This window comes from Hydra vulgaris, chromosome 06 (assembly GCF_038396675.1).
Source record: "Hydra vulgaris chromosome 06, alternate assembly HydraT2T_AEP".
In the NCBI taxonomy this organism is placed as follows: Eukaryota; Metazoa; Cnidaria; class Hydrozoa; order Anthoathecata; family Hydridae; genus Hydra; species Hydra vulgaris.
The window spans coordinates 2061742-2088492 of record NC_088925.1 but is presented as its reverse complement, the minus strand read 5'-3'; the positions used below and the strand labels follow the sequence as shown (position 1 = coordinate 2088492).

The 26751-nt window shown below is 28.1% G+C and overlaps 1 protein-coding gene across 3 annotated transcripts; it reads left to right on the top strand.

Annotated features, from left to right (window-relative positions):
• Nucleotides 1-180: 180 nt before the first annotated feature.
• On the top strand, nt 181-25559 carry LOC101238854 (cap-specific mRNA (nucleoside-2'-O-)-methyltransferase 2). Of its 3 annotated transcripts, XM_065798943.1 has the most exons (5): nt 181-364; nt 486-557; nt 14093-14707; nt 14906-15258; nt 15348-16983. In XM_065798943.1, exons 3-5 carry the CDS (start codon nt 14675-14677, stop codon nt 15736-15738), a joined length of 777 nt encoding a protein of 258 aa, XP_065655015.1. In that variant the 5' UTR covers nt 181-364; nt 486-557; nt 14093-14674; the 3' UTR covers nt 15739-16983. The 3 variants fall into 3 exon arrangements, with proteins under 3 accessions (XP_065655015.1, XP_065655013.1, XP_065655014.1); XM_065798941.1 differs by lacking the exons at nt 14093-14707; nt 14906-15258; nt 15348-16983 and adding exons at nt 22200-22327; nt 23367-25559 and having other exon boundaries at nt 203-364; XM_065798942.1 differs by lacking the exons at nt 14093-14707; nt 14906-15258; nt 15348-16983 and adding an exon at nt 23367-25559 and having other exon boundaries at nt 204-364.
• Nucleotides 25560-26751: the final 1192 nt, after the last annotated feature.

The following is a 26751-nucleotide window of genomic DNA, read 5'->3' as shown; positions in this document are numbered from 1 at the left end:
GTCTAATTTTACAAAAATTTATAAGAATTTGCATAATACACAAGTTTTTTAAAAGTCTTTTTTACATTGTGTACAATACTTTACCTTGCATTTTTAATAAAAAATGGTGGATTAGAGATGAGTATTTGAATCATTTAAAAATGTTTTTATATATATGTAAAATTTACAATCAAAGTCTTTTTATAATTATGAAACTATAGTGTGTACCAGTATGTTTTAGTTTGTTTAGTCAAAAGACAATGTTGTTTGTGTGAATGGTTTTGTCCATTGTCCGAATTGAAATGGGAAACTTGCAGTAAAAAATTAAAATATAACACAACAGTTGGTTGGTATTAGTTTAAACTAAAATGTGATCAAACTACAGGTATTATAACATATTATATATAAATGATTATAACATATCCATATTTATAAGAGTAGTATTAAAGACCATTTATTCTTTATCAAATCTTACATAAAGTATTTATTGTATTTTTTTTGTTAAGGATTGGTATAATAACATCAGGTAAAGTAAGAGCATAGATAAACTGGATTGCAGACGTTAACATAACTCTAAAGTAGGTTGATATTTTTATTATACCATTGTTTTGTTTTTTTGTTGTTGATATTTTGCTGCATTATTAAAATAAAATAAAAATGGTTTGCACATTAGAACAAAACGAAAATTTAAAGCTTTAGTTAAAAAAGCAAAAAATAGGCTAATAAAAATTGGTTAATGTATGCTTTGATAATATACAAGCAAAAGTATACAATAAAGTCATTTTTAAATATGTCAACTTTGTTTTGTCATGTGTATATAATGCTCAGCTAGAGAGAGGAGCCAGTCAATGATGATCTCTAAAGAATAAAAAGATTCTTTTGTTGTTGATATATATATATATATATATATATATATATATATATATATATATATATATATATATATATATATATATATATATATATATATATATATATATATATATATATATATATAGATATATATATATATATGTATATATGTATATATATATATATATATATATATATATATATATATATATATATATATATATATATATATATATATATATATATATATATATATATATACACAGAAAAAAACACATACTGAAACTTTTTAGTCCATGTGTAATAAGGAATAAAAAGTTCAAAAAGTTCTCAAGAGGGAATCCATTGTTATTCAGAGTAGTAGCCCTCTTATCAAATATAAAATATCAGATTGAGCAATTTGTAAATCATTGATGATAATGACCACACCTTATTCAACCGACCAACTTGCAGCTCTAGCAGCCAACTGGCCAGGCCTTGGTCAAGGTAACCATTCAGCTGCTTCTCAATAGCTTGATGCTACGATATCAAAACTAATAGCCACAGTCAGCATGCTTCTCACCCGCAAATCTGTTCTTGATACCGAAAATATTACTCTAAAAACAAATCTTTTTCAACAGCCAAAGTCGTAGAAATGCCAAAATTGTAGAAATGAAATCAAAAAGAGCTATAGTTGCAGGTCTTCCGAAATCCTTTGACAATAATCGGAGGCTAATATCAGTTCAAAGTATGCTTAAAAAACTTAACTATAATGTTGCTTTTAAAGTTGTTGGGCATTTCACAAAAAATATCAACAACACCACCAATTTAACTACAATAGCAGCTGAACCAAATGAATTGATCATGATTGAGTTTGACTCGAATGAGCACTGCAATGATCTCTTATCTAATGCAAAACGACTTGCCTCAATAGATAAATTAAAATCTGTCTACATTTGCCCAGACAGTACACCTCTCGAACAAAAAACATTCAACAACTTAAACAAAAAGCATGCTACAGAAAATGCAGAATTATTGGAAAAAGATTTGTCATCTGCAGCGAAAAAATCAAATGCATTGACACATCCAAAACAGTCAACATCAATGGAAGAGAAAGGAATCCATTCCTCAAATGGAAATCAGCTGCTGAAGCCATTCAGTCGCTCTCAACATCTCACTAGTTCAACATTCTTTAACCAGGCCAGCTCTTCCATCAAATTATCTCATCTTTCGTGCTTCTACATCAATGCAACCTCCCTCAATCCAATAAGACTCATCGAACTGTCCTTACTTGCAGAAAACAACTCTTTTGACATTATTTTATATCACTGAGACATGGTTCAATGACCAATCAACTCCCTCTCTTCAGAACTACAACCTCTATTGTTCAGACCATTGCAACCAAATCGAAGGAGGTGTAGCTATATACATAAACAGTAAAATAATCTCAAACCAAATAGAGGAATCCCTACTACACAAAGATTTTATTCCTTACTGCTCAGAACAATTATGGGTTGAACTAAAGCTTTTGAATGAAACTCTGCTCCCAGGCTGCATTTATAGACCTCCATCCTCCGGTATCGAAGCTTTCTCAGAGATTTCAAGTGCTATTTTCCATGCCAAAACTTTAATATCGACTAAAAAACACAACGGTATCATGATTTGCTGGTGACTTCAATTTCCCAGAGATTACTTGGACTTCCAATTCAGTCTTTTCCTCTAGTAAAATTGGTCTCTCTTTTTTAAGATTGACATCTTCACCAAATTGTCACTGTCGATACTTTTAAACCTGCTAATCGCCCTATGACAAACACTCTTGATTTCATCATATGTGACTCTTCATATCGTGCTAGCGAAATCAACATCGGTCCTCCACTCGGTTTGTCTGATCAATATCATTGCTCTATCACCTGGCATTACAAACTGGCTTCCAGCATAAAATTATCACGTTTCAACAACTCTAAATTTATATACAAGCATGGTAACTACGAAAAAATCAACAAAGAATTCAATAATGTTGACTGGTCATCTATTTTTAAAGACTTAAACGTAGAACAATGTTACCAACTTTGGCTCAACAAATACAATGAATGTTATTTTCAATTCATCCCTTTTATGCCGAAAAAACCATCCCTCAAAAAACAACCATGGATAACAAAAGAACTATTATCTCTTATTCGTCTTAAAAAATCGCTCCGGGCTCGTAACGTCAGTTCAAAATGGAAAATCACATCACTGGTTGGGGAATATAGAGAAACTAGAAAGTTTGTTAAAAAATTAAGTCATTCTTCTCTGAAATCTTTCGAAACTGCCCTTGCCAATGATAAGTGTAATCCTAAAAGACTGTTTTCATACATAAATAGTAAACGCTCTGTAATAAATCAGATCTTATCTATGCGAATCACCAGTTCCAGTGAGATCATTAGCTCTGACAAAGTCACAATAGCCAACTCACTTAACAATCAATTTCAATCAGTTTTCAGCAAAAAGCCATCCAATGACAATCTTCCCCGTTTTATACTTTTGTTCTACCTCAATGTCTTCTCCACTTACTCTTATCTTTCAAAAGTCATTTGACAATGGTGAAATTCCAAGCTCATGGTCCAAAGCAAATGTAACACCTTTATTTAAGAAGGGCCCCAGTATTGATCCATCAAACTTTAGACCTATATCCCTCACCTCGATTCCGTGTAAAATAATGGAGAAATTAGTTAAGAAGGCAATCTTGCAGCATCTAAAATCAAACAATCTTTTATCAAATAGTCAACACAGATTTTTAGAGAAAAAAGCATGCATCACAAATCTCCTTGAAACAATTGACTTCTTGACTGGAAATATAGCCAGAAAGCTACCAGTTGACGTCGTATTTCTGGATTTTGCTAAAGCTTTTGACAAAGTCCCACATCAACGAATGCTTTACAAATTAAAAATGTACGGAATCGAAGGCAATCTTCTCAATTGGATGAAAGCTTTTCTACTCAACAGATCTCAACGAGTCATCCTTGGCGACACTCAATCGAATTGGTTACCTTTGACAAGTGGAGTTCCGCAAGGATCATTCTTGGGTCCAATTTTATTTGTCATTTTCATCAATGATCTGCTGGATGTAATAAGCAAAGAAAACAGTTGTAAGATCTACGCTGATAACACTAAAATCCTAAGCATTTTGGTGTTATCAGCGGAGCACTTGCTGCTCAACTTCAACTCCAATCAGACATGACCGAATTTCTTCATTGGACTAAATCTTGGCTCATGGAGCTAAATGCAAAGAAACGCAAGGTCATGCACTTTGGCCAAAAAAATTAACTCCTTTCAAGTATTCAATGGAGGAATTAGGCCCTTGTTCAATAACGACTCGAACTAAATTGGAAGCAACCACCTCTGAGCGTGACTTGGAATTCAAATTACCAATGATCTTAAAGTAGAAACCCAATCCATCATTGCCTCATGTAAAGCAAATGAAATGCTAGGCATCCTAAAACACACTTTCCAATCTCGTGATGCTTCTTTATGGAAACAACTCTACTCCACCTACATCCGTCCTTTACTTGAGTTTGCAATTCCAGCTTGAAACCCTCATTTGGTGAAGGATGAACAAACTATTGAATCAATACAGCGCAGAGCCACAAAAAAACCAGACAAACTGAAAAAGTTAGACTGCAAGCCCAGATGTTTACAACTTGGCCTATCTTCTCTTGTTGAACGTCGTAAACGAGGTGACCTCATGCAAAAATATAAAATTATTAATAAGATCGACATAGTCAACTGGCACTTTCCTCTCATCACAATTCCACCAAGAGCAAATCACAGAGAAAGAATTCACCGTGAAAAGTACAGCAATAATTTAGCTTGTTTCCACTTTTTTAACAATCGCATTGCCAATGCATGGAATATGTTACCAGATAAAGTAATCGGTTCTCCAACTGTCAACAGTTTTAAAGCGAGCCTCAATAAGCTCTAATGTTACTACAGTTCGCAGCTTTCCTTAGTGAAAGTTGCAATATGAGCTTCACAAAAACTAACTTTAATCTGACAGTCTATGATTTGTATTTTGTCAATTATTTTTACTTTTGTTGTAACAAATATATACTACTACTACTACTACTACTACTACTACTACTACTACTACTACTACTACTACTACTATATATGTAAATATATATATATACATATATATATATATATATATATACAACCCGTAAATGTTGTCCGAAAGTTTTTTCCATATTTTGTTGACAAAAAGTAAAAATTAAAATGCAAGACCGGAATTATTTTTTTTAATTAATTGAGAGACTGCCTGCCCCAACCAAACCCTCAGTCGATGTAGCAACACTCCCTTGCGGGTCTGGCTAAAAGATAGTAGATCTAGCAGCAATCCCTTGCGGGTCAGGCTATTTGTGAGTCAATGTAACAGCACTCCCTTGCGAGTCAGGCTATTTGTCAGTCGATGTAGCAGCACTCCCTTGCGAGTCAGGCTATAAGATAGTCGATGTAGCAACACTCCGCGCATGATTTACAGTAAAAAAAATTAAAAATAAAAACATTTTATTAAAAAAATTAAAAATAAAAACATTTTATTAAAAAAAATAAAAATAAAAACATTGTTTATATTGTTAAAAACATTCAGAATGTTTTTAGAACATTCTGATCAATTAAATTTGCGTTTTTGTGGTTTTTTTAAAAAACGATTTATTTGTAATTAAATTAATGGTTTTTACTTTCGTCCAACACGCAAATGTTGGACGAAAGTCAAAAGTAATTAAAAGTGACGTATGTGTTGGCGTAAGAATCACTTTTTTCCTTCCGCTCTTCCCAAAGACAACAAACTATAGATCTCTATATATATATATTTATATATATATATTTATATATATATAGATATATTTATATATATATAGATATATTTATATATATATATTTATATATATATATATTTATATATATATATATATATATATATATATATATATATATATATATATATATATATATATATATATATATATATATATATATATATATATATATATATATATATATATATATATATATATATATATATATATATATATATATATGGGTGGGAGCAGCGCAAAGAAATATAATACACATACCAATAACACCTAGTAAATATTTAAAATCCATTCTCTTTTGTTTGTTTTGTTTTAAATCTGGTTGAGTTAAACTTTGTTTTTAATTTATTTCTCATTAACCTGTGAAATCAAAATAAATTTAATCAAAAAAAAAAGCTCCGTAAAAATACAATCAAATCACAAATAAATTAAATTAATGAAATACTCAAATCACAAATTAACAAAAATAATGAAATCGTGACAAAAAAATATTATAAACAAAATCTTAACGAAGATATTAAAAATCAGACATGAATACAACTGAGAGGTTAGAGTTAGTAGACAAACGGATCTAGACTAGTCTATATAAATGTGATTTGATACTCAACGGATATATTAAAATATTTGAAAAAGAAGAAAGAAAATTAGGGAAAAACCTGTTTATAAACAGCTTTTTCCTTAACTTTCCTTCTTCTTTTTTATAAATTTTTTGCTGTTTTTAAGCCTGCTTATAAGATGTCTTAGCCCTAATTTGAGCATTCTGTTAGCAACTTTTAATAACTTTTTCTTTTTTTATAAATACTAACTATTTATGAAATAAGAAATTTATTTAACAATTTGTCATCTATGCAAATTGATGATTTAGATTATATTATGTGTAAAAAAAATTATTAGCACTAAGTTGTCATGAATGGTACATTATTGACATATCCAAGACAACTATGTATCATGGTAGAGTAATAAAAATTAATTTAAAAAGTCATAATTTACACTCTTTGTTACTTTCATAATGTTTATATAATGATGTGCATTTTATAACCAGAATGTGCTTTATTTTAATTTAATTTGTATATTCTGGTATCAAAAACACCGCTTAACTCAAACTTTTGTTACCTTTAACTGTAAGAGGTCAAGTTATTTGTGTTTAACTGTATTTATAAATACGTAAATTTATATAAACGTGTGTGTGTATATCAGGCCTTGTTAAGAAGCGCTACGCAGCTCGCATTTTGCTTGCAAAAAGGCGATTTGCCTACGCGTTCAGCAGTTTTGCGCTACGCAAAAACTTATATCTTTTAGAATATTTAAATTATCTTTTGATTGTCGTTAACGTGACCTTTATTCAGAAGAAATAAAGTCGTAAGTATTTAACCGCAATTGTAAACTGATTTTTTGTTAAAGAAACAGTTTGTTAAATAATTTTTTTGTTGTTGTTAAAAATTAGTTAAAAAAATAAGGTGTTATAAGTTTTATCTTAAGGAATTAAATATATAAATTTCTTTTAAATATAAAATTTATTTTTAGTCATAATAGTTTAAAAAATGCACGATTTATTTTGATGTAAATATTTTATTAATAAGATATTTTGTTTATTGTTAATTCAATAACGTAAAGTTTTAATGACGTTCGTTTAATTTATAAAAATAAATTATGATCACGAATATGTTATTGGTAACTGATAAACAAAAAAAAAAACTCTTTCTTGTTTAAAAACATTAAAATGAGTTCATATATTAAATAAGAAAAAATTTATTAACAGTTAATAAAATAACCAAAAACCAAAATCATAAGAAAATAAACATAAAAATCATAAGAAAATAAACAAACATTATTTTACGTTTCATGAAAAAAATATTTTTTTCAAAGTAAAATTTAGTTCATATTTGAAAAAAATAATAAAAATAATAAAAATAAAAAAAAAATAAAAATAATTTTTTATATAAGAACTTAGATTTTATTTGTAACTTTTGTTATAGTGAGAAAAAAACAAACTGTATGATTTTTAACGCGTTAATAAAATAACTTTAATTACAATGCGGTACTTGAAAAGACACGAGTGACGCAATATAACTTCTAACGATGCAAAATATATTTGATGAGTTGAGTAACTTAGAAATGCGTTACGCGTTTTCGCTACGCAGCGAAATCTCGTATCAAGGCCTGGTATATATATATATATATATATATATATATATATATATATATATATATATATATATATATATATATATATGATATCTATGATAGCATATTTATGTGAGCATTTGCTCTTTTTTTTTTTACTTATCTAAATCGATATGGCTTTTTTAGAAAAAGAAGAAGAAAACCCCATCCCAAACCCTCAGTCGATGTAGAAGCACTCCACTGCGAGTCAGGCTATTTATCAGTCGATTTATGTACTAAAGACCCCGGCCTGCTGCTGGGGTCTTTAGTACATACATTGACTTTTCTAGTATAACATCATACTGCTCACCTAAATCAGCAGTATAAGATGTATATATATATATATATATATATATATATATATATATATATATATATATATATATATATATATATATATATATATATTATATATATATATATATATATATATATATATATATATATATATATGTATGTATATATATATGTATTGATATTTATATATACATATATATACATATATGTATATAATTATATACATATATTCATATATAAATACAGTTAATTACAGATATATTGACCCTCCAGGGGACCAAGGAAAATAGTTTGACTAAACAAATGTTTGACAAGTGATGTATAACTGCCTCCAAGGTTTGTGTTATGTCCGTATATATGCGTTGATGTATGATGTTGATGTATGATGTATCTTTATCCGAAAAGGTCGATACCTTTTCAATAATTAATTAAATTAGCCACGGATCAGTAATGAGTTTTTTTTCCTACTATTTATGACTTAATATTCACATTCGCTTGTGAACAATGTGAAGTATAATAATACATGTAAAATGTACGAATGTACCTTACTTTAAAGATATTTTTATTTTGATGCAGTTACCCGATGTTCTTAAATAAAAAGACTCAATGCACAAAGATGTAATTTAGACTGTTTGAAGTTTGCACCATATTGATTGGATTGTAGAAAGTATGCATCAAATCAAAACTATTGTGATAACAGAAGGCGATAAAAATACATATGAACTTGATATTGATGATAGAGATTCTTTTTTTTTTAAACAGCTTCGCTTCCAACAAAGCTGCAAGCAATCACTAATTAGAGTTGGAAGTTACTGGAAGAGAAAAGGTAAAGATTGTAGAGCAAGGTAACGTTAGCAGACGATTTAAAGGGTTGCAAATTATATGAACGAGGAAAGCAAGATGAAGGAAGCGAATTCCAAAGAACTGATGTTCAAAGAAAAAAACTAGACGAATAAGAGTTTTCGGAGTACTTAGGAACAGTCACAGAAAAAGGATGAGATTTAATTGAATGACAAGTAACACAAGAATGAATTTTAGTAGATAGCACAAGAGACGCTAGCTCTTTATAGCAATGACCACTATAGTATTTGTATAAAAGAGAAAGAGAAGCAACATAACGATGACATGATAATGTTTGGAGGTTGGCTGCAAGAGCAGGTCAAACTATGTTTACAATGTGTACTTGCACCTTGTCTAAAAGAGAAAGACCATCATTAGAATATCCTCCCCAGATATGGCAACAGTATTCCATATCAAGCCAGGTTTGAGATTTAAAGAGATAGAGAATAGAATCCAAAGTAAGAAACTATCAAGCTCGATAAAGAGATGCAACCTTAGCAGATGCTAATTTTGCAACAGATTTGATATATAGTTTCCAAGAAAGATCAGAAGTAAGAGTTAATCCTAGAAGATGAAGAGTGGATGACTCATTGAGTACATTACTGTTCATAAATATAGGAAGATCTAAATTATTGCGATAACGATTGGCTGAAAAAAATTGAGTTTTAACTGAATTAAAGTTCACCAGCCACTATTAGCCTGATTCTGTAGCAGAAGTGAGATCCTTTTCAAGCTCAAATGTCTTCTCCAACCAATCAGAGAGTGTTGGCTTCTTATCACGACAAGAATTAATGTTAGAGTTAACAGCAAACAATGCCACCTTAGATGTGAGAATATCTGGAAGATGGTTAATGTAAATTAAAAAGCGTATAGGGTCAAGGATAGAGCCTTGAGGAACCCCTGAAGTTACAGAATAAGAAGAAGAGTGCTGTCCATTGAGAACAACTTTTATACTACGATTCAAAAGGAAGGATTCAACAATCTTAAAGGCGTTACCAGATAAACCGTAAGAAGAAAGCTTATGGAGAAGACCAGCATGCCAAACTTTATTAGAAGCTTTAGAAATGTCAAGAACGATGGGCTTTGCCTCTCCACCTTTATTTAATGCATGATAAAACCTATTGGTTATTACTGTCAGCAAATCAGCTGTAAAACGAGAAAATCAAAATCCTTATTGATGATCAGAAAGTAAATTATTAGAGTCAAGTTTTGTTAATTAAAGATTCAAAAACCTTGCTTAAGATAGGAAGAAGACTAATGGGACAGTAGTTACACGAATCAGATTGCTCTCCAGAATTTTTGAAAATAAGGATAACAGATACCGCTTTCCGGCAGGCTGGAAAACAAGACTGATAAGCACTTGATTTTTGGTTTGTTTTTAACCTTGATCTAACGTCTAATTTCAACCAGGGGCGGGTTTAAGGGGGGGGCTAAGGGGGTAGTAGCCCCCCCCTTGGGACAATGTTATATATTTTTTAAAACGAATAATAAAATATATCAATGATCTTTATATGCAAAAGTTATGCATAAATGCATATACATAAGTTATGCAACATAACTTCGTTTTAGTTTTATTGGAAAAACGCTTGAATATGCTTCTTGCATTTTTAAGTTAATAAGTTTCTTAACCATAATGCATTGCAACTTAGATTGTTATTATAAAGCGGTGTCATATAGTTTGCATTGTAGTTTATTCTTCTGTATTTGTTTATAGCCGTGCTTTTATTTTTGTTTTTTAGTTTTAAATTTAATTTTTTAAATTTTAAGGGATATTTTTAAGTTTTATGTGTTGTATGTCATGTGTTTTGTTTAAAGTTTTACACAAAATTTTTAACAAATGAGCAATGCCAATGGAAATGGTAAAAACCCAACTAATGCAAAAAGAAAACAAGTCAATATTTCTACATATTTTAACAAGAAACACATTTTATCAGAACAAGTTAATAAAACAGAGAACTTAACCATTCCGATACCGTGCACTTCTCAATTATCTGAAAATGATAAAAACACTGCTTGCAGTATCGAAAAAGATATTTTAGAACCTTTAACTTTTATTGAGGATATTGGATATTATATAAACTCAAAGTCTTTAAATCAGAATACAAGATATAGATTAGTTAAAAAAAATTGGTTGCCTGGATCTGATTTTATTTATTATTTTATTTCAACACATGTTAAAAATGGCAAAGAAGTAAAGCGATACTTAAATCAATCTCACTTAATGAAATTCCCTTGGTTAGTATATTCATCATTAAAATCTGGGTTATTCTGTAAATTTTGTGTACTTTTCCTTGTTAACAATACTGGAGGATTAAGAAATACTGAACCTTTAAAAAAATTAGTCACTGTACCATTAAATACATTTGCTAAACTATTAGGAAAAGATGGCGATCTAGAATCCCACCAAAATAATTTATATCACAAAAATGCAATTTTACAAGCTAATGAGTTTTTAATCCGTTATGAACAGCCAGAAAGAGAAGTTCTAAACTTGATTGACAGCGAAAGAAAGAGGCAAATAGTTGAAAATAGAGAAAGAATTACTCCTATTAATGAGTCAATAATTTTTTTAGCTAGACAAAACATTCCTTTAAGAGGGCATAGGGATGATGGAGAATTATTAATTAATTCTAGTTCAAAAACATCCGTTATCAATGAAGGGAACTTTAGAGAACTTTTAAGATTCCGAATAAAATCTGGTGATAAGATATTAGAAAATCATCTTAACACAACTCATGCCAAAGCTACATATATAAGTAATACTATTCAAGAAGAATTAATAGAATGCTGCAAAGAAGAAATTATTTATAAAATATTGACAGATATTCAATGTAATAAGTTTTATAGTATTTTATTAGACGAAACTACAGATGTATCACATTCATCTCAAATGACACTAATTTTAAGATATATTTTTGATGAAAAAATAAAAGAAGATTTTGTTTCATTCATAAATTGTCACACATACTTTTATAATAAGCAAAAGTCAAACCAGGAGGAACATATCAATCATAGTGAAGAATGTGTAGAAAATTATTAATTATCCCGAATGAGTCAAGATAGATTGAATGGTTTAGCTTTACTTTATGTTCATCGGGACAAAGAAGTGTTAACAGACAGCGTTATTGAACGGTTTTCAAAAGTGAAAAAAAGAAACATTGAATTTATATTGTAATGTTCAGAAAAACGTTTTAGTTATTACTTATGTTTCTTTTTAAAAATGGTTTCCGGTAAAAATTGACATCAATTAAACTTTAGTTGGTAACAAATAAGAAATTAATAAACAAGCGGTTTTAAAAAGCTTGGCATGGGTAAGAAAAGTTATTAAGCACGCATTAGGTTCTCTCCTATATTAAGCACGCGAGAGAATGAGTAGAACCATTAAGAGTAGTCCATAATTTACGTCAACCAACTTTAACAAATTTTACCCCCATCGTAATGCTTTTGTAACAAGATCCGTAGTTTAAAGACGACCCTTTATGTGAATTAATATGTTAGAGACAAATACGACTAAATAGACGTAAAATACGACTAGGTAAATTTTTTAAACTTTAGCCCCCCCCTTGGTAAGTGACCAAACCCGCCCCTGATTTCAACGTTGATTTGCGTTTCCATTTTAACCAAAAATCAAACATTTTTCAACCATAAATTTCAACGGTTTTTCAATGTTGTTTCAACATTAATTGTGCTTGCTGGGCAATAGGTCAACGAAGTATCGATAATATATTATTAAGTAAAAATGTATTTAAAAATAAATTACATGCTGGCTTTTTTATCGGATTCATTTTATATATTTATAATCATATCCTGTAACAAGAATATGAACTTTAAAGATCTTTAAAAATCATTACCTTGTGTATCGCGTAAGTAAATGAGTTAGACTTTCAGTCGAAGCATGGCGTGCCGCATTATAATCACTGTTCCATCTTGTGGTTACTGTGGAGGATATTTTGTGGTAATTCACATCTCACGTGGAATAAACGTCATTCAACAAAGCACTGAAAGCTATCGGTTTATAAAGCCTGGTAGCAACTGTCTTTTGTAGTGCAGTGTTGAATTAGTAATCACTAAATGAAACAGAGACTTTTTCTTTAGTCTTTAAAGATACAGTATTATTTAGAGCAAAAGCCATATTTGATGCCTGATCAACAACACACAGTTATTTTTATAATGGTTCAGGGTATGAGAGTGAGCTATTAAGTGCTTTTGCAAAGTTAATAGTGTATCGCTTTAAATAGGCACACTTTCAATATGAATTTTTTTAGGGCTTTCTTAAATCCGGTGAGATATAATGCAATGTCACGGAAACGTATGAATCTTTTACCCAGAATGTCCATTGGCTAGTGGTTGTGGCCTCAGACCATATATACTAATAGACGGCGCAAGTTAAATAATACTCTTCTAAAAGTGAAGCCAAAATAAATTCTGCGAAGTGACGTCAGTTTGTGGCAAAAACATATTTTAACGAAGAGTTTGGTTCTTGTATTTACCTTATATTTTTTATCAATTTTAACTATGGTGCATTCTTGCAGTGCACATAACTGCATATAAAACTGGTACAGATATATCATTTCATGGGTAAGAATTTTATTAAATAAAGAATGATTTAATATCTAGCAAGAATCTTACATTCTTATGCATAACAGTAATAATTATTTATTTTAATAATTGTTTTTATTAGAAAATCAGTAATTAAAAATTTAAAAACAATATTTAGTGATAGTTCCTGATTTTGAAATTGTTAGTGCTTGTTTACATATGTTGGTGCTTGTTTAAAATGTTTTAGTCATATATAAATAATAGATATACTTTATTTAAGCTAATAAAAAGTTAAGTAAAAATAAGTTAATACTTAATTTAAAAAAATACGATTTGTCATTAATCAAAATGCTGTTTATTTATAGCTAAAGTATAAATTAACATTAATTTGATTAATGACAAATTGAATTTATTTTCCTCAAACCAATGAAGATACCACATAGAATAGAGCATTTTTTTGGAATAATGTTCATTATATTTACTAGAATTGTTATATGACATATATATTTAATAATCAACATATAATAAATTTTTATTATTGATAAAAGTTAAAAGTTGTTTTTATTTATGAATTATTTTGTATGTTGTAGATTTCCAGAAGATTTATCAATTCGGAATAAATGGATTGCTGCAATGCATAGAGAAAACTTTAATCCAACAAAAAGTTAAAAAATGTGTTCCAAGCATTTAACTCAAGAATCTTATATCTTTTGTGATTGGAGTTCAAAAAAGCAACTAAAAAAAAATGCTATACCAAATATTTTTGATTTTCCAAGCAGTTTAGTGAAGCAAGTAAAATCTAGATTTTCCAAGCAGTTTAGTGAAGCTAGTGAAATCTAAAAAACCTCCAGAAACTAGAGCAATTATCACAAATGAAAGTAAAAACATAATCAAAACAATAGAAGAAGCTACATCTGTAGACAGAGAGAAATCATTTGAACTATTTGAGAATTTAGAAAAAGCAGCCTTAGAACCTCCTCTAAAAAAGAGAAAGTATTTAATAAATGATTTAAAAAAACGTTTTCTACGAGATGGTCATTCTTTTAATGAGGCTTTAAAATTAATTTCAAAGCAAAAAAAAAAAAATCAAAATTCTACAGAAACGAAACAGACGACTTCAACAAAAAGTATTTAACTTAAATTCTTTGCTTAAAGATTTATAGGAAATACAAATGATTGATGAAAAATCCTCTCTTAAACTTTCTGTAAGTTTTTATAGGTGATTTATTGTGGGTGATTTATTATTGCAGTTAATTTATTGTAGGTGATTTATTGTAGGCGATTTTATAGATGATTTATACATATTTTTATTAGACTATGGTATCTATTTGAGCTTTCCATTCATTTGAGTTTATTTTTATTTTTTTAGTTGATAGTTTATTAATTGCTTTATACTTTTGTAGGATACAATGCCTGCTTCTACGAAAATCCTATTTAAACAGTTGCTTAAATCTAAATGCATTAAAGCGTATCCAATTGAATTGAAAAACTTTGCTCTTACTCTAAGTTTTTATTCTCCAAGAGCTTATTTATATATCAGAAAAACATTTACTAACATGCTTCCTCATCCAAGAACCCTTCAAAAATGGTATAAGGTAATCACACGTGGACCTGGATTTCAATCTGAATCAGTTAAAGTCTTGAAACTGAAATCAGCAGAACTAAAAGAAAATGGAAAATCATGTATCTGCTCATTAATGATTGATGAAATGGCATTTCATAAGAAAATAGAATGGGATGGTGAAAAGTTTTTAGGGTAGGTTGTGTTAATATATTTAGATATATTATTTTACACAAAATTAAAAATTTTTATTTATATAAATGAAAAATTTTCCAATATTTTAGTTATGTTGATATTGGTTCGGAACTACAACTCGGAATCTCAGGAGTTCAAAAAAGAAATTTTATAAAAATGTGTTTAAAAATATTAAGCGAAGCTGACATTACTATTGCTAGTTTAACTTTTGATGGTGTTTTGTCTAATATTAGTAATCATCTTGGAGCAGATTTATCAGTTAATTCTACTTGCACATACTTTCCACATCCAGTTACAAAAAAGCCAGATTATATTATAATGGATCCTCCACACATGTTAAAACTTATAAGAAATACATTTGGTATGCACAAAATAATATTTGATTGTAAGAATGAACCAATAAAATGGGATTATATTGAAAAATTAGTAGCTATTCAAGAAAAGGAAGGCCTTCATTTAGCAACAAAAATTACAAAATGACATATAAATTGGTATCGAGAAAAAATGAAAGTCAAGTTGGCTGCACAAACATTTAGTCAAAAAGTTGCAAAAGCAATAGAATAATTAAGAAAGTCAGTACTCTAAAGATTTTGAAGACAGTGAAGCGAGAGAAAAATTCATTAACATTAATAACATTTTTGACATTTTAAATAGCAGAAATTTATAAGCTAAGAATTTTAAAGCAAGTCTACAACAATATAATAAAGAAACTATATTCAAAACAATAAGAGAGTCAATAGAATATTTAGTAACACTTAAATGTGCCAACAATGGAGGACCTAAACATTTAAGTCAGAGAAAAACAGGCTTGGGATGATTGTAAGCCTAAAGTCTTTTATGGGAATATGGAACGATTATGTTCAAACTGGTGATTGTAGTTTAAAGTATCTTTCTGCTTATAAATTATCCCAAGACCATTTGGAAGTCTTTTTTAGTGCCATAAGGAGCAATGGAGGATATAACAATAATCCCACATCAAAACAGTTTCAAGCTGCCTACAAAAAATTATTAATGCACACAAGTCTTTCAGGTTCTTCTCAGGCCAATTGCATTGAGCAAGCACCATCGATAATTTTAGCAATGAGTACATTTAAAAACATTAAAATGAAAACAATTGATCATCAGCTCATTGAAGATTTTGAAATAAAAAAAACAAATTCTGATGACCATGCATTTGCCCTAAATAACATAAGTTATTCAAGAAAATTATCATTATATGTGTCTGATGTGGTTGAATATATTGCTGGATTTGTTGTAAAAAAAGTTAAAAAGGTTTTAGATTGTGACATTTGTTTAACCTTAATTCAATCAAAGACCCCAACTTCAACTTAAATAACCAAAAAAATTACAGTAGTGTTAAACTCTGTTTGGTTCAACCAGCCAAAGATGTTATTTACATATGTAAACTTGCAGAAAGCGAAATAAGATTTTTTCAGGAAGAAAAGAGGTTGTTTCAAAAAAATATAATGACAAAATTGATTATTAATATTCTAAATAGTGTTCGTACTTCTATTGATAATAGAGACCATATGTTTGACAATGATGTTCAATCTAATCATTTGGTCAATTTAGTAAAAATGATTGGATTTTATTATTGTATCTTTAGATTATACCACCTAGGAGATACTTTAAATAAACATTCAAAAAAATTACGAAGTAAATTAACTACAAACATTTTATTTTGTGGTCAATAAATATAATATATACGCATATATGTTTATAAAACTTGTTATTTTTACGGTCCAATAAAATCGATTTTTTAAAATTAATTTCGTTAAAAAGCTTTTAGCTTTATATAATAGTTTTAAAGAAACAACGTTGTCATTGAACGTTGTCGTTGTACGTAATCGTTGATTTTTATAGTCTTTATTAAAAAATATCCTCAAAAAATATACTCAATCAATTTTTAATAGGAGTTTTCCTAAATATTTCCTAAACTAAAGTCCTGTCTTTTGCGTTTTTGCCACAAATTGACGTCATGCGCGGAAAATACTTTGGCTTCAACTTTTTTTGAAAACGGCGTGTCTATCAGTTTATATGACCTAAGGTTGTGGCAAACTGATATATAAGATATATGAGCTCTTTTTACATAAATTCATGTATAACTCCTTTTAGTGTATGATAAATTGTTTAATGTTGATAAATTGTTTATGTTTAATGTTGAAGTTAAAAAATCGATGAATGTTTTACTGTGGCATTTTGTTCATAAATCTCTTAAATTTTTTAAATCAGTAAAACCGAATGGCAAGCAGGGCCGAAGACACGGGTTTCGAAGTGGAGGGGCATATTCGTCAATTTTTCATAAAATCATAGTAGTGACATAGTAGCAATCAAAGTAATGATCTCATGATTAACTACTTATTGACGCCGATCTTGAATAAAGAAAAAATTTGAGACTGCCTTTTTTGAGAATGAGAGGTTTGAAAATTCTTGTGGATCCAGAAGAACCTGCCTCAATTATCAAATATCAAGTGCATTTAGTAGTAACTACTTTACCTTAGGAGTTTTCATTGATCTGTCAAAAGCTTTCGATACCGTTAATCATAGTATACTAATAAAAAAACTTCAACACTATGGAGTAAAAAATAACAATTTACTTTGGTTCAAAAGTTATTTGACCAATTAAAAATAATTTATAGTGTATGAACAAAAACAAACATTCCCAACTGTCGTAACTTGTGGGGTTCCTCGGGGCTCTAGTTTAGGACCACTGTTGTTCCTAGTGTACATTTAATTATTTAAATTTAGCAACAGACCTATTAAATTGTATTCTCTTTGCAGATGACTTCAACCTTTTTTATTCCCACAGAGATATTATTACACTATTTGAAACAACAAACGAACAATTATTGAAAGTTAATGAGTGGTTTAAAAGTAATAAACTTTCTCTAAATGTGGATAAAACCAAATTTATTTTGTTCCACAAAGTGAATAAATAAAAAAATATTCCCATTAAACTGCCTAATCTAATAATCAATAACACTAACAGTAAAAGAGAAAACTTAGCAAACTTTCTAGGCGTAATCTTAGATGAACATTTACGTTGGAGTTTACATATAAAAAGTATTGAATATAAAATATCAAAAAATTTAGCAATGATGTATAGAACTAAATCATTCTTAAACAGTAGTTCTTTAAAAAGTTTATATTTCTCTTTTATTTATTGTTATTTAATTTATTGCAATATTGCATGGGTAAGTACAAACCATACAAAATTAAAAAAATTGTACTGTAAACAAAAACACGCGTGCAGAGTAATTTTTGGAGCTAATAGGACTCTATTTTGTGAGCCTCTTCTACGTATACTTGGAGCATTAAATATATATAAAATCAACTTACACCAAGTTTTAATGTTCATGTATAAAACAAATACAGGATTATCTCCTAAAATATTTCAATCCTTTTGACAAAATAGTTCATAAATATCCAACAAAAAATTTTCAAATAACAACTTTGTTGTCCCAAAATATAATTCAAAACTAACTTCATATTCAGTTCTTTATCGTGGACCTTACTTGTGGAAAATGTTTCCCAAAATTGTAAATACACATAAACTAGAATAGAGCAGTTTAAAAATGAATCAAAACAGACATTCTTACTTATGGATTTTAATATATCCGATTTTAAATGTTTTTTTTAATTAAAACTTAAAAACAAAAAATAATTAATACAAAAATTATGTTACTGAGTGTATCAACATTTTTTTTATTACCTAATTATGGTATTACGTCTATGGCGTTTGCTAATTTATTTACGTTATTTCTATTAAGTATACTAATTTATTTATGTTATTTCTAAGGTGTATATTAATTTATTTTTATTTTTAAATCTTATTTTAAATTTTTAAGTTTTAACCAAATGATAAAATCTTATTTATTTTTTCTTATTCATTTGATTTTACTCTTTCCTTAAATTTTGATTCTTTAAACTTTTCTTTAAAAGACCACGAATTGTTATCTATTTTACTTTTATATTTTTTTTAATAAATAGTTTGTTAACTATAGATATTTAAATATTACGGTTTTTGTAAATACGTGAGAATGGGGCTCGGTGATAAGGCTAAATAAGTCTTCTTCTTGCCCCGCCGACATTTATTTTTATTTATGTGCTTCGAAACTGTATATATTATTAAACGGCAAAAAAAAAAGCAACAAAAAAAAAAATTAGGTTTAGTTTTTCTCTACTTGTAATCTCCGCTCGCTTGCTGTTTGAAATTTTTTGATATTTGCACAAAACTAGTTAACAAGTAATTGTTCTTATTATGAAACAACGCCATACAGATCATGCAAAACCTGAGCAACCAAGTTCATCAGAAGATTAAATCTAAATTTGAGTAATATAAGACCTAATCCATGTCTTCCACATAGAACACGGAGGACAACTTTGGGAAAATTCAACCATATTCAGGTATTATCCCAAAAACTACAATTATTATTCATTCATCTCAATTGTTATCTTTTTATCAACCACAACGTTTTTGTTCTGAGCCCGCAATTTAAAACATTAAATATGTCATTCGATAACACACAGTCCTTGAGAATTTCTATTTACTATACACCCATTCATCCATATAGTATATAACTTTATATAATAATGAGTTAATTGTATACATTTTATTTATTATATAAATTTACTATTGCAAGTTACTAATCGTTCATAAGATAAAATACAAGTTTTCGTGAAGACCCACGCTGCGAGACCAAATGATAATATTGGTACCAAACGATGCATAACAGATACTTTTAATACCAGTAACTTATGATCTCGTTATCGACACTATGAGTTATCGCACCAATACCAGAAAATAAACCGAGACTCGAGACCAACTATTTTGTGCTTACCGTTTACACCGAGGTAGTAATGCACTTGTTTCGTTGTCAAATCAACTTTAAAATAGATCAAAAGTTTTGATATTAGGTTTTTAATTTCTTTGTGATGGTTTATAAAAAAGTTGCTAGTTTGAGTTCTTATATTATTTCTGTTAAGTATAAATCTAAACAGTATAGCCACTTTTCCGCAAAGTTTTTGAATGGATCAAATGCCTGAAAAAGATAAATCTTAACCTGGAATAGAAGTCCTACAACTAAAATCAGTTAAAACCTTTGTTATTTTTTAATAATTGTTTTTTCTTTTAAGTTATTTATTTTAGGTGCTCCAAGAAGTCCTTACGGTCTTATCAGAGGGCACAGTGGTAAAGCATTTGAAGAGAAGTTCACGCCTCCTTTCCTACCAATTTAATAAAACTTTCCCAGATTTGGCGTTGAACCACGAACCTCTAGCTTCTGAGGCAAGCACGCTAACCACTGCGCCACGGCTGCAAAAAACGGGAGAGGGGGAAAACATTTTAATACAAATTGCTATGAATAGCTTTAGTTGTCTGTAAATTTCATATTACAAAAAAAGAGTAGCAAATCTAAGTATAAAAAAGAAAGTTGTTATATGCAGCTGATTGCGAGCATATAAAGTATTCGCTTCTTATTTTATACTTTTCTCAAAACTACATAATTAGTTAAATAACCCGCAAAAAATAGTTATTAAAATCTTTACTATAATGACTTATAAGTTAAACGCGTCATTAAACCCTAACATTAGCCCTTGGCCAACGCCACCATTTATCCCCCTCCCCCTTTCCCCTCCCCGCACACACTTACTTTTATTTAAAGGACTTTTTTTTCATAAATTTCAAGACATTGAGAACGTTTTTTTAGAAATTGAGGGTTGTTACCCCTCCCCACTTTGAAACCCTTGTCATTGCCTCTGCATTAAACCAAAGTGTCGTAATGTATTTTTATTGAATATAGATCATAACAAATCAAAAAATATTACGAATTTTTTATTCTAACAACGTGTCCAGACACGTCGACAATATGCAATATGACAATAGACAATGTGTGTGTGTATTTAAAATTGTTATTAAGTAACTATAATAACGAATTTCTTTTCACCAGTAAAACTATATCTGTTAGTTCAAGTCCTATTATTAGGAAAACGTATTTGAAAAGTACTGGTTTTTACTTTAGTATCAACACAGGTTTAAATAGGTAAATATTTGTGCCTAAGTATAATTTGGTACCTAGCTATTAGTGTGCAACAAGATTTTGTACAACGCATTTGCTATAATTCACTTCTTATAGTCTTTAAAAGGAATGTATGCTGCAATTTATTGAATGTAATATGTTGTATGCCGTAGAGCTTGCCATACGCTGAAAAATTTAATACGTTTGTGCCGGTTTTCAGTGGTTAAAAGTTTTAGGTTTTAACAGTTTTAACCAGTTTAAAGTAACGGTTTTCACTGGTTTAAAGTAACTGTTTTTTTAACTTTACTATTGTAAATTAATAAACTTATAAAAGTTAATAACGGTTTGTAATAATAATTTGAAACTTAAAAAACCCGCGTCATCAATTTTTATGACGGGCATGACTCCGGACAAAACAGCGGACTCCCTAGACTATGCATTTCGACCGCATCAATGCTCTGGGTCGATAATATATTTTAATGATGCATAACGAATATATTTTGATGACATATTATATATATGATATATTATATATTATATATTAGAATATGATATATTTTGATGAGAACTGGAGTTTACATTTATAAACCCCAGTTAAGATTTCATTTTGGAAATTTCAAAACAATTTTATACAGATACCCTTCCTGGTAATAACTTTTAGTTATTACCTGGAAGGGTAATAACTAAAATTTATTACCAGGTTTGAGTTTTGGTTTTATGGTACTACCACTAGAAGGTGGTATTACCATCCAAAGTTAAGGAGCTCCTACCACCCCTACCCACGATTAAATTGGAGGCTTTATACCAAAGTTTTCCTTTTCATAAATAACTTCATCATAGCTAAAGGCTTTTGTCTTCCCATATGTGGATATTGGGTATTTTTTTCAGTTAAATAGCATAAAATAAAAGTATTTTTTATCTTAGGAAGAATTTGTTACATCAGGTGTGTTGATCATAGAAAATCCAATTTCAAATATGTTTATGACAATTGAAAATAAACAAACAAAATTATTATTGCTCCGTTTATCTGAAGTATTACTAGACATTAGTTTGTACGTAATTGTCTCTTCTTTTTTAAAATTCAATTGTATATGTTTTGTATATATGTATATATATATATATATATATATATATATATATATATATATATATATATATATATATATATATATATATATATATATATATATATATATATATATATATATATATATATATATATATATATATATATGAATTTGCTGCTTTATTCTAAAAGTTTATTATTAATAAAGTAGCAAATGATTATATATATATATATATATATATATATATATATATATATATATATATATATATATATATATATATATATATATATATATATATATATATATATATATATAATCATTTGCTGCTTTATTCATAATAAACTTTTTGCTGGGATCATATGCATAGTTTGTTTTTCTAAAATTTTTTAGCTACAGGATCAGATTTCAATGTGGTTATCCAGTTTTCTTTTGATTTTTTTTTTTTTTTTCATTAATATAACATGTTGATATTTCCTAAAAATGTTATTTTAAGGAAACACTAACTTTTATTTAATAAAGTTTATTTTTCATTAAAGGTTTGTTTAATGTATAAAATATGATTTAAAATAGATAATAAAAAATAGAAAATAAAAAAGTTAGATATTAAAGTAAATATTTTTAGGAAATGTTTAGTTACTTATCTCTAAATTTGCTTTGAAAGAAAGTTATTTTCAGGATTCAAATAATATTCTAAATCTAAAACTACTGATTAACTTTAATTTTTTTTTATGGAGTGTCACAAAAATGTGTTGCTGTCCATTAATAGTATTAACCAAAAAAAAAAAAGGCTTCATATTCAAAAAAAGTTGTTTATATAGAACAATTTGTTTCTAAGTTTTAAAATAGTTATTTCTGTAATTTGTGTAATCTATAAATGTAATATATATTTATTATAGTTTTATCAATCAATGTTTCTAAGCCTTAATCATTGGACCATTTCAACTATATAAACTGTTGGATTGGTCCAAACAGTGAAAACTGTTTGATCATAGGTTGGAAAGACTTAATTTTTATTTTTTAGAGAAAAACATTTGTTTAAAGCTAAAATGGTGAACAAACACAGAAGAGCAAAGAAAAAAAAAATTAATGAAGTATTTGAACATCATTGGGATGAATGTTTTGAAAGGCATTATCCATTAACATTTTTAGATGACAATGCAATGACAGAGGAAGAAATAAATGATTTTTATCTAAGCATGATGAATGAAAAAGAAAAGCTTAATGCTACAAAGTCTTTGTTGAATAACATTGATATACATATTTGGCGATCACATACCACTCAGACACATAAATGTGGTTTAATTGTATCCTATCTGAAAAGCTACATAAAGGCTGAATTTGTCACTCAAGCTTGGGCTAAATTCTACACAATACTTAGCACTTTTGATTTATTTTCTGAAAATCTAACTGTTGCAAGTTCTGTACATTTGTGTGAAGCTCCTGGTGCATTCATTTCATCCCTCAATCATTATTTGCAAAGTAAATTTTATAATATAAAGTTCAATTGGATTGGTACAACATTAAATCCATACTATGAAGGTAACATTCATGGAGAGATGATTGTTGATGACCGCTTTTTAATTGAAACTTTGCCAAATTGGAATTTTGGAACAGACTTTTCAGGAAACATTATGTGCACTTCAAACATGGAGTTTTTAATTAAAAGTGTTGGTAGTTCTATTGACATAGTTACAGCTGATGGTAGCATAGACTGTTCTGATGATCCTGCAGAACAAGAAATACTAGTTGCTCCACTTCTTCTTTGGGAAACTATTACTGCACTTAATATACTCTCTATGAAAGGAAATTTTATTTTAAAAATTTTTACAACTTTTGAAAAGTTTACAATCTGTTTACTATATTTTTTATGCAAATGTTTCAAGTCTGTTACCCTTAGTAAACCCGGACCAAGTAAATCTGGCAATTCAGAAGTTTATGTTGTTTGCAAAAATTACCAGAAAGACTTGCAAAGTTTATCATTTCAGACATTTTATCAAGCTGCTATTCAGAATAATCTTTTATTAGTCATAAAAGACTTTTATTTGATACCTAAGTCGTTTATCATGTGCATTAAAAGTTACGTTTTTGAATCATGCAGACTTCAGGTTGAAAATATTTTGTTTAAACTTGACCTTTTTAAAAATCCTAATGTTGATTATAAAAGTGAAGTTAATGAAATCAGGCATTATATAGCTCAAAGATTTTTAGATCAGTTTAAAATACATAAAATTGAAAATTTTATTTCTCCTCTTTATGTTATGACCACTAATTGCAAAGGTAAACAATCAAATTTCAAACCAAATTTAAAGAAAGGATCTTTTGATGATAGAAGTGTTTCTGCCTGTGTTTATAATGATGAAAAAGATTTTTCATTAGATTTAAGATCAGAAAATGATGCATTTCTGTTCAAATGGAGTTGGCACAAGTCGCAAAATCAAAATGTAAATTATCTCATTGAGACAGAGACACTGATAATAGGAAAAGCTTTTTTGTGTATAAGTTATTCTTGCTTCTGTAACCCTTTGTTACTGTCTCAATATTACAAACTCAAAAATGTTTTTCATAATGATTTCTTGAAAGATGGATTAAAGAAGCTTTTTTGGGACTTCAAGTTTTCTTCCGATTTACATATTGAAATATTTTCAGAAATTGACATTGATTTAGGTGCTATTTTGCCCGAATGCCATGATGTGCAATGCAATAGTGAATCTGATAAGTTGTTATACATTTGCCACGCTGTACTTAAGAATAAAAAAGAAAGCATTGTGAATATTCTAAAAATGATGCAGAGTATGAAGTCTAACTGTTGTTGTATTTTTATACTTAATGATCTTTTGTTGAGTAACTTTTGGAATGGAATATATTTCATAATTACACAATGTTTTGAAGAAGTTGCATATGTTCATCCTAGTATGTGTACCAGCTTCTTAGTTTTTCGAAATTTAAAATCTTTTGATAAAATATCGCACGCATTAACTTGTTTAGAAAAAGTCATCATAAAGCTTTCAAGTTTGACATCTGATTTAGATGTTTTGCACGTTGTCCCAATATATTATTTAATGAAAAGTACTTATCGTGAATATGTGATCCAAGAAAACGAAACATTTATAAGAAAGTGTTTGATGATGTTTTAATATTATTTATATTTGTTTTTTAAAAATTGGTTTTATTGATTTCCAATACTGATAATAAATTTAGTTAACAAAACACCAACAATCTTTTTAGTTTTTTTACTTTAGAAAAAATTAAAAACATTGTTACACATATTTACTCAGCTAATTCAACACAGTTTAACAAATTTAATTAACACTAATCAGTAATTTATTTACATTTACTTATGTGTTAATTTATATACTAAATTGTTTTAAATTGAATTATTAATTAAAAATTAAATTTTACTTTTACATAATTTACTCAAAAAACTGTTTTAAAAATTTTCTCTCCCATTCTCATAATAGCCTGCATCTTTTTTTCTTTTTGTTGAACATATAACGTGTTCCTAATAATATCAAAAAAAAAAATATTCAAAAGTTTTTGGTCTCAATCAATTCAATCATCTTGGGTCTCAAATGAAGCAAAATCATATGAAAATTTCAAAAAAGATAATATATCAAATATAAAAAATATATTTAACAGCATAGAAAATAAAGTTTATTAACTAAAAAAAGAAAAAGGTGCATTTTTACTAATTTTACTAATTACTTTATTTGAGATCCAACATGATACACTTTTAAAGATTTTTCATTTTTTTTATAATAGTTATTCGCTATGTTTAAGGGTCTTAAGGGACCCCTAAAAAAAACATGTTTTTTTGGGGGTCCCTTAAGACCCTTAAACATAGCGAATAACATGCCACTTCGTTAATGTTTTTTTATTACATAAAAAACGTTAAGGAAGTGGCAGCATATATTTTTGAAAAAACAACATTTTTGAAAAATATATGCTGCTACCTGTAATGTGTTCCATATGATAAAAAATACTGGTTTAAAAAATACCCTCTTTAATATATATATATATATATATATATATAATATATATATATATATATATATATATATATATTTATATACAACCCTGGGAATTAGGGTCGGCATTAGGCAGTGCCAACCTATCTGCCGACCTTATTTTTTTTTAATTTCGAAGGTTTTATATAAAATGTATATATATATATATATATATATATATATATATATTTATATGTTTATATATATATATATATACATATATATGATAATATATATATATATATATATATATATATATATATATATATATATATATATATATATATATATATTTATATGTTTATATATATATATACATATATATGATAATATATATATATATATATATATATATATATATATATATATATATATATATATATATATATATATATATATATA

Bases quoted from the DNA above. Each gene is read 5' to 3' on its own strand.
- LOC101238854 (XM_065798941.1), top strand. From the start codon at position 22,251: ATGTTTATGACAATTGAAAATAAACAAACAAAATTATTATTGCTCCGT. The intron at 22,328-23,366 runs GTACGTAATTGT...TTTATTTTTTAG, and splicing joins GTATTACTAGACATTAGTTT to AGAAAAACATTTGTTTAAAG.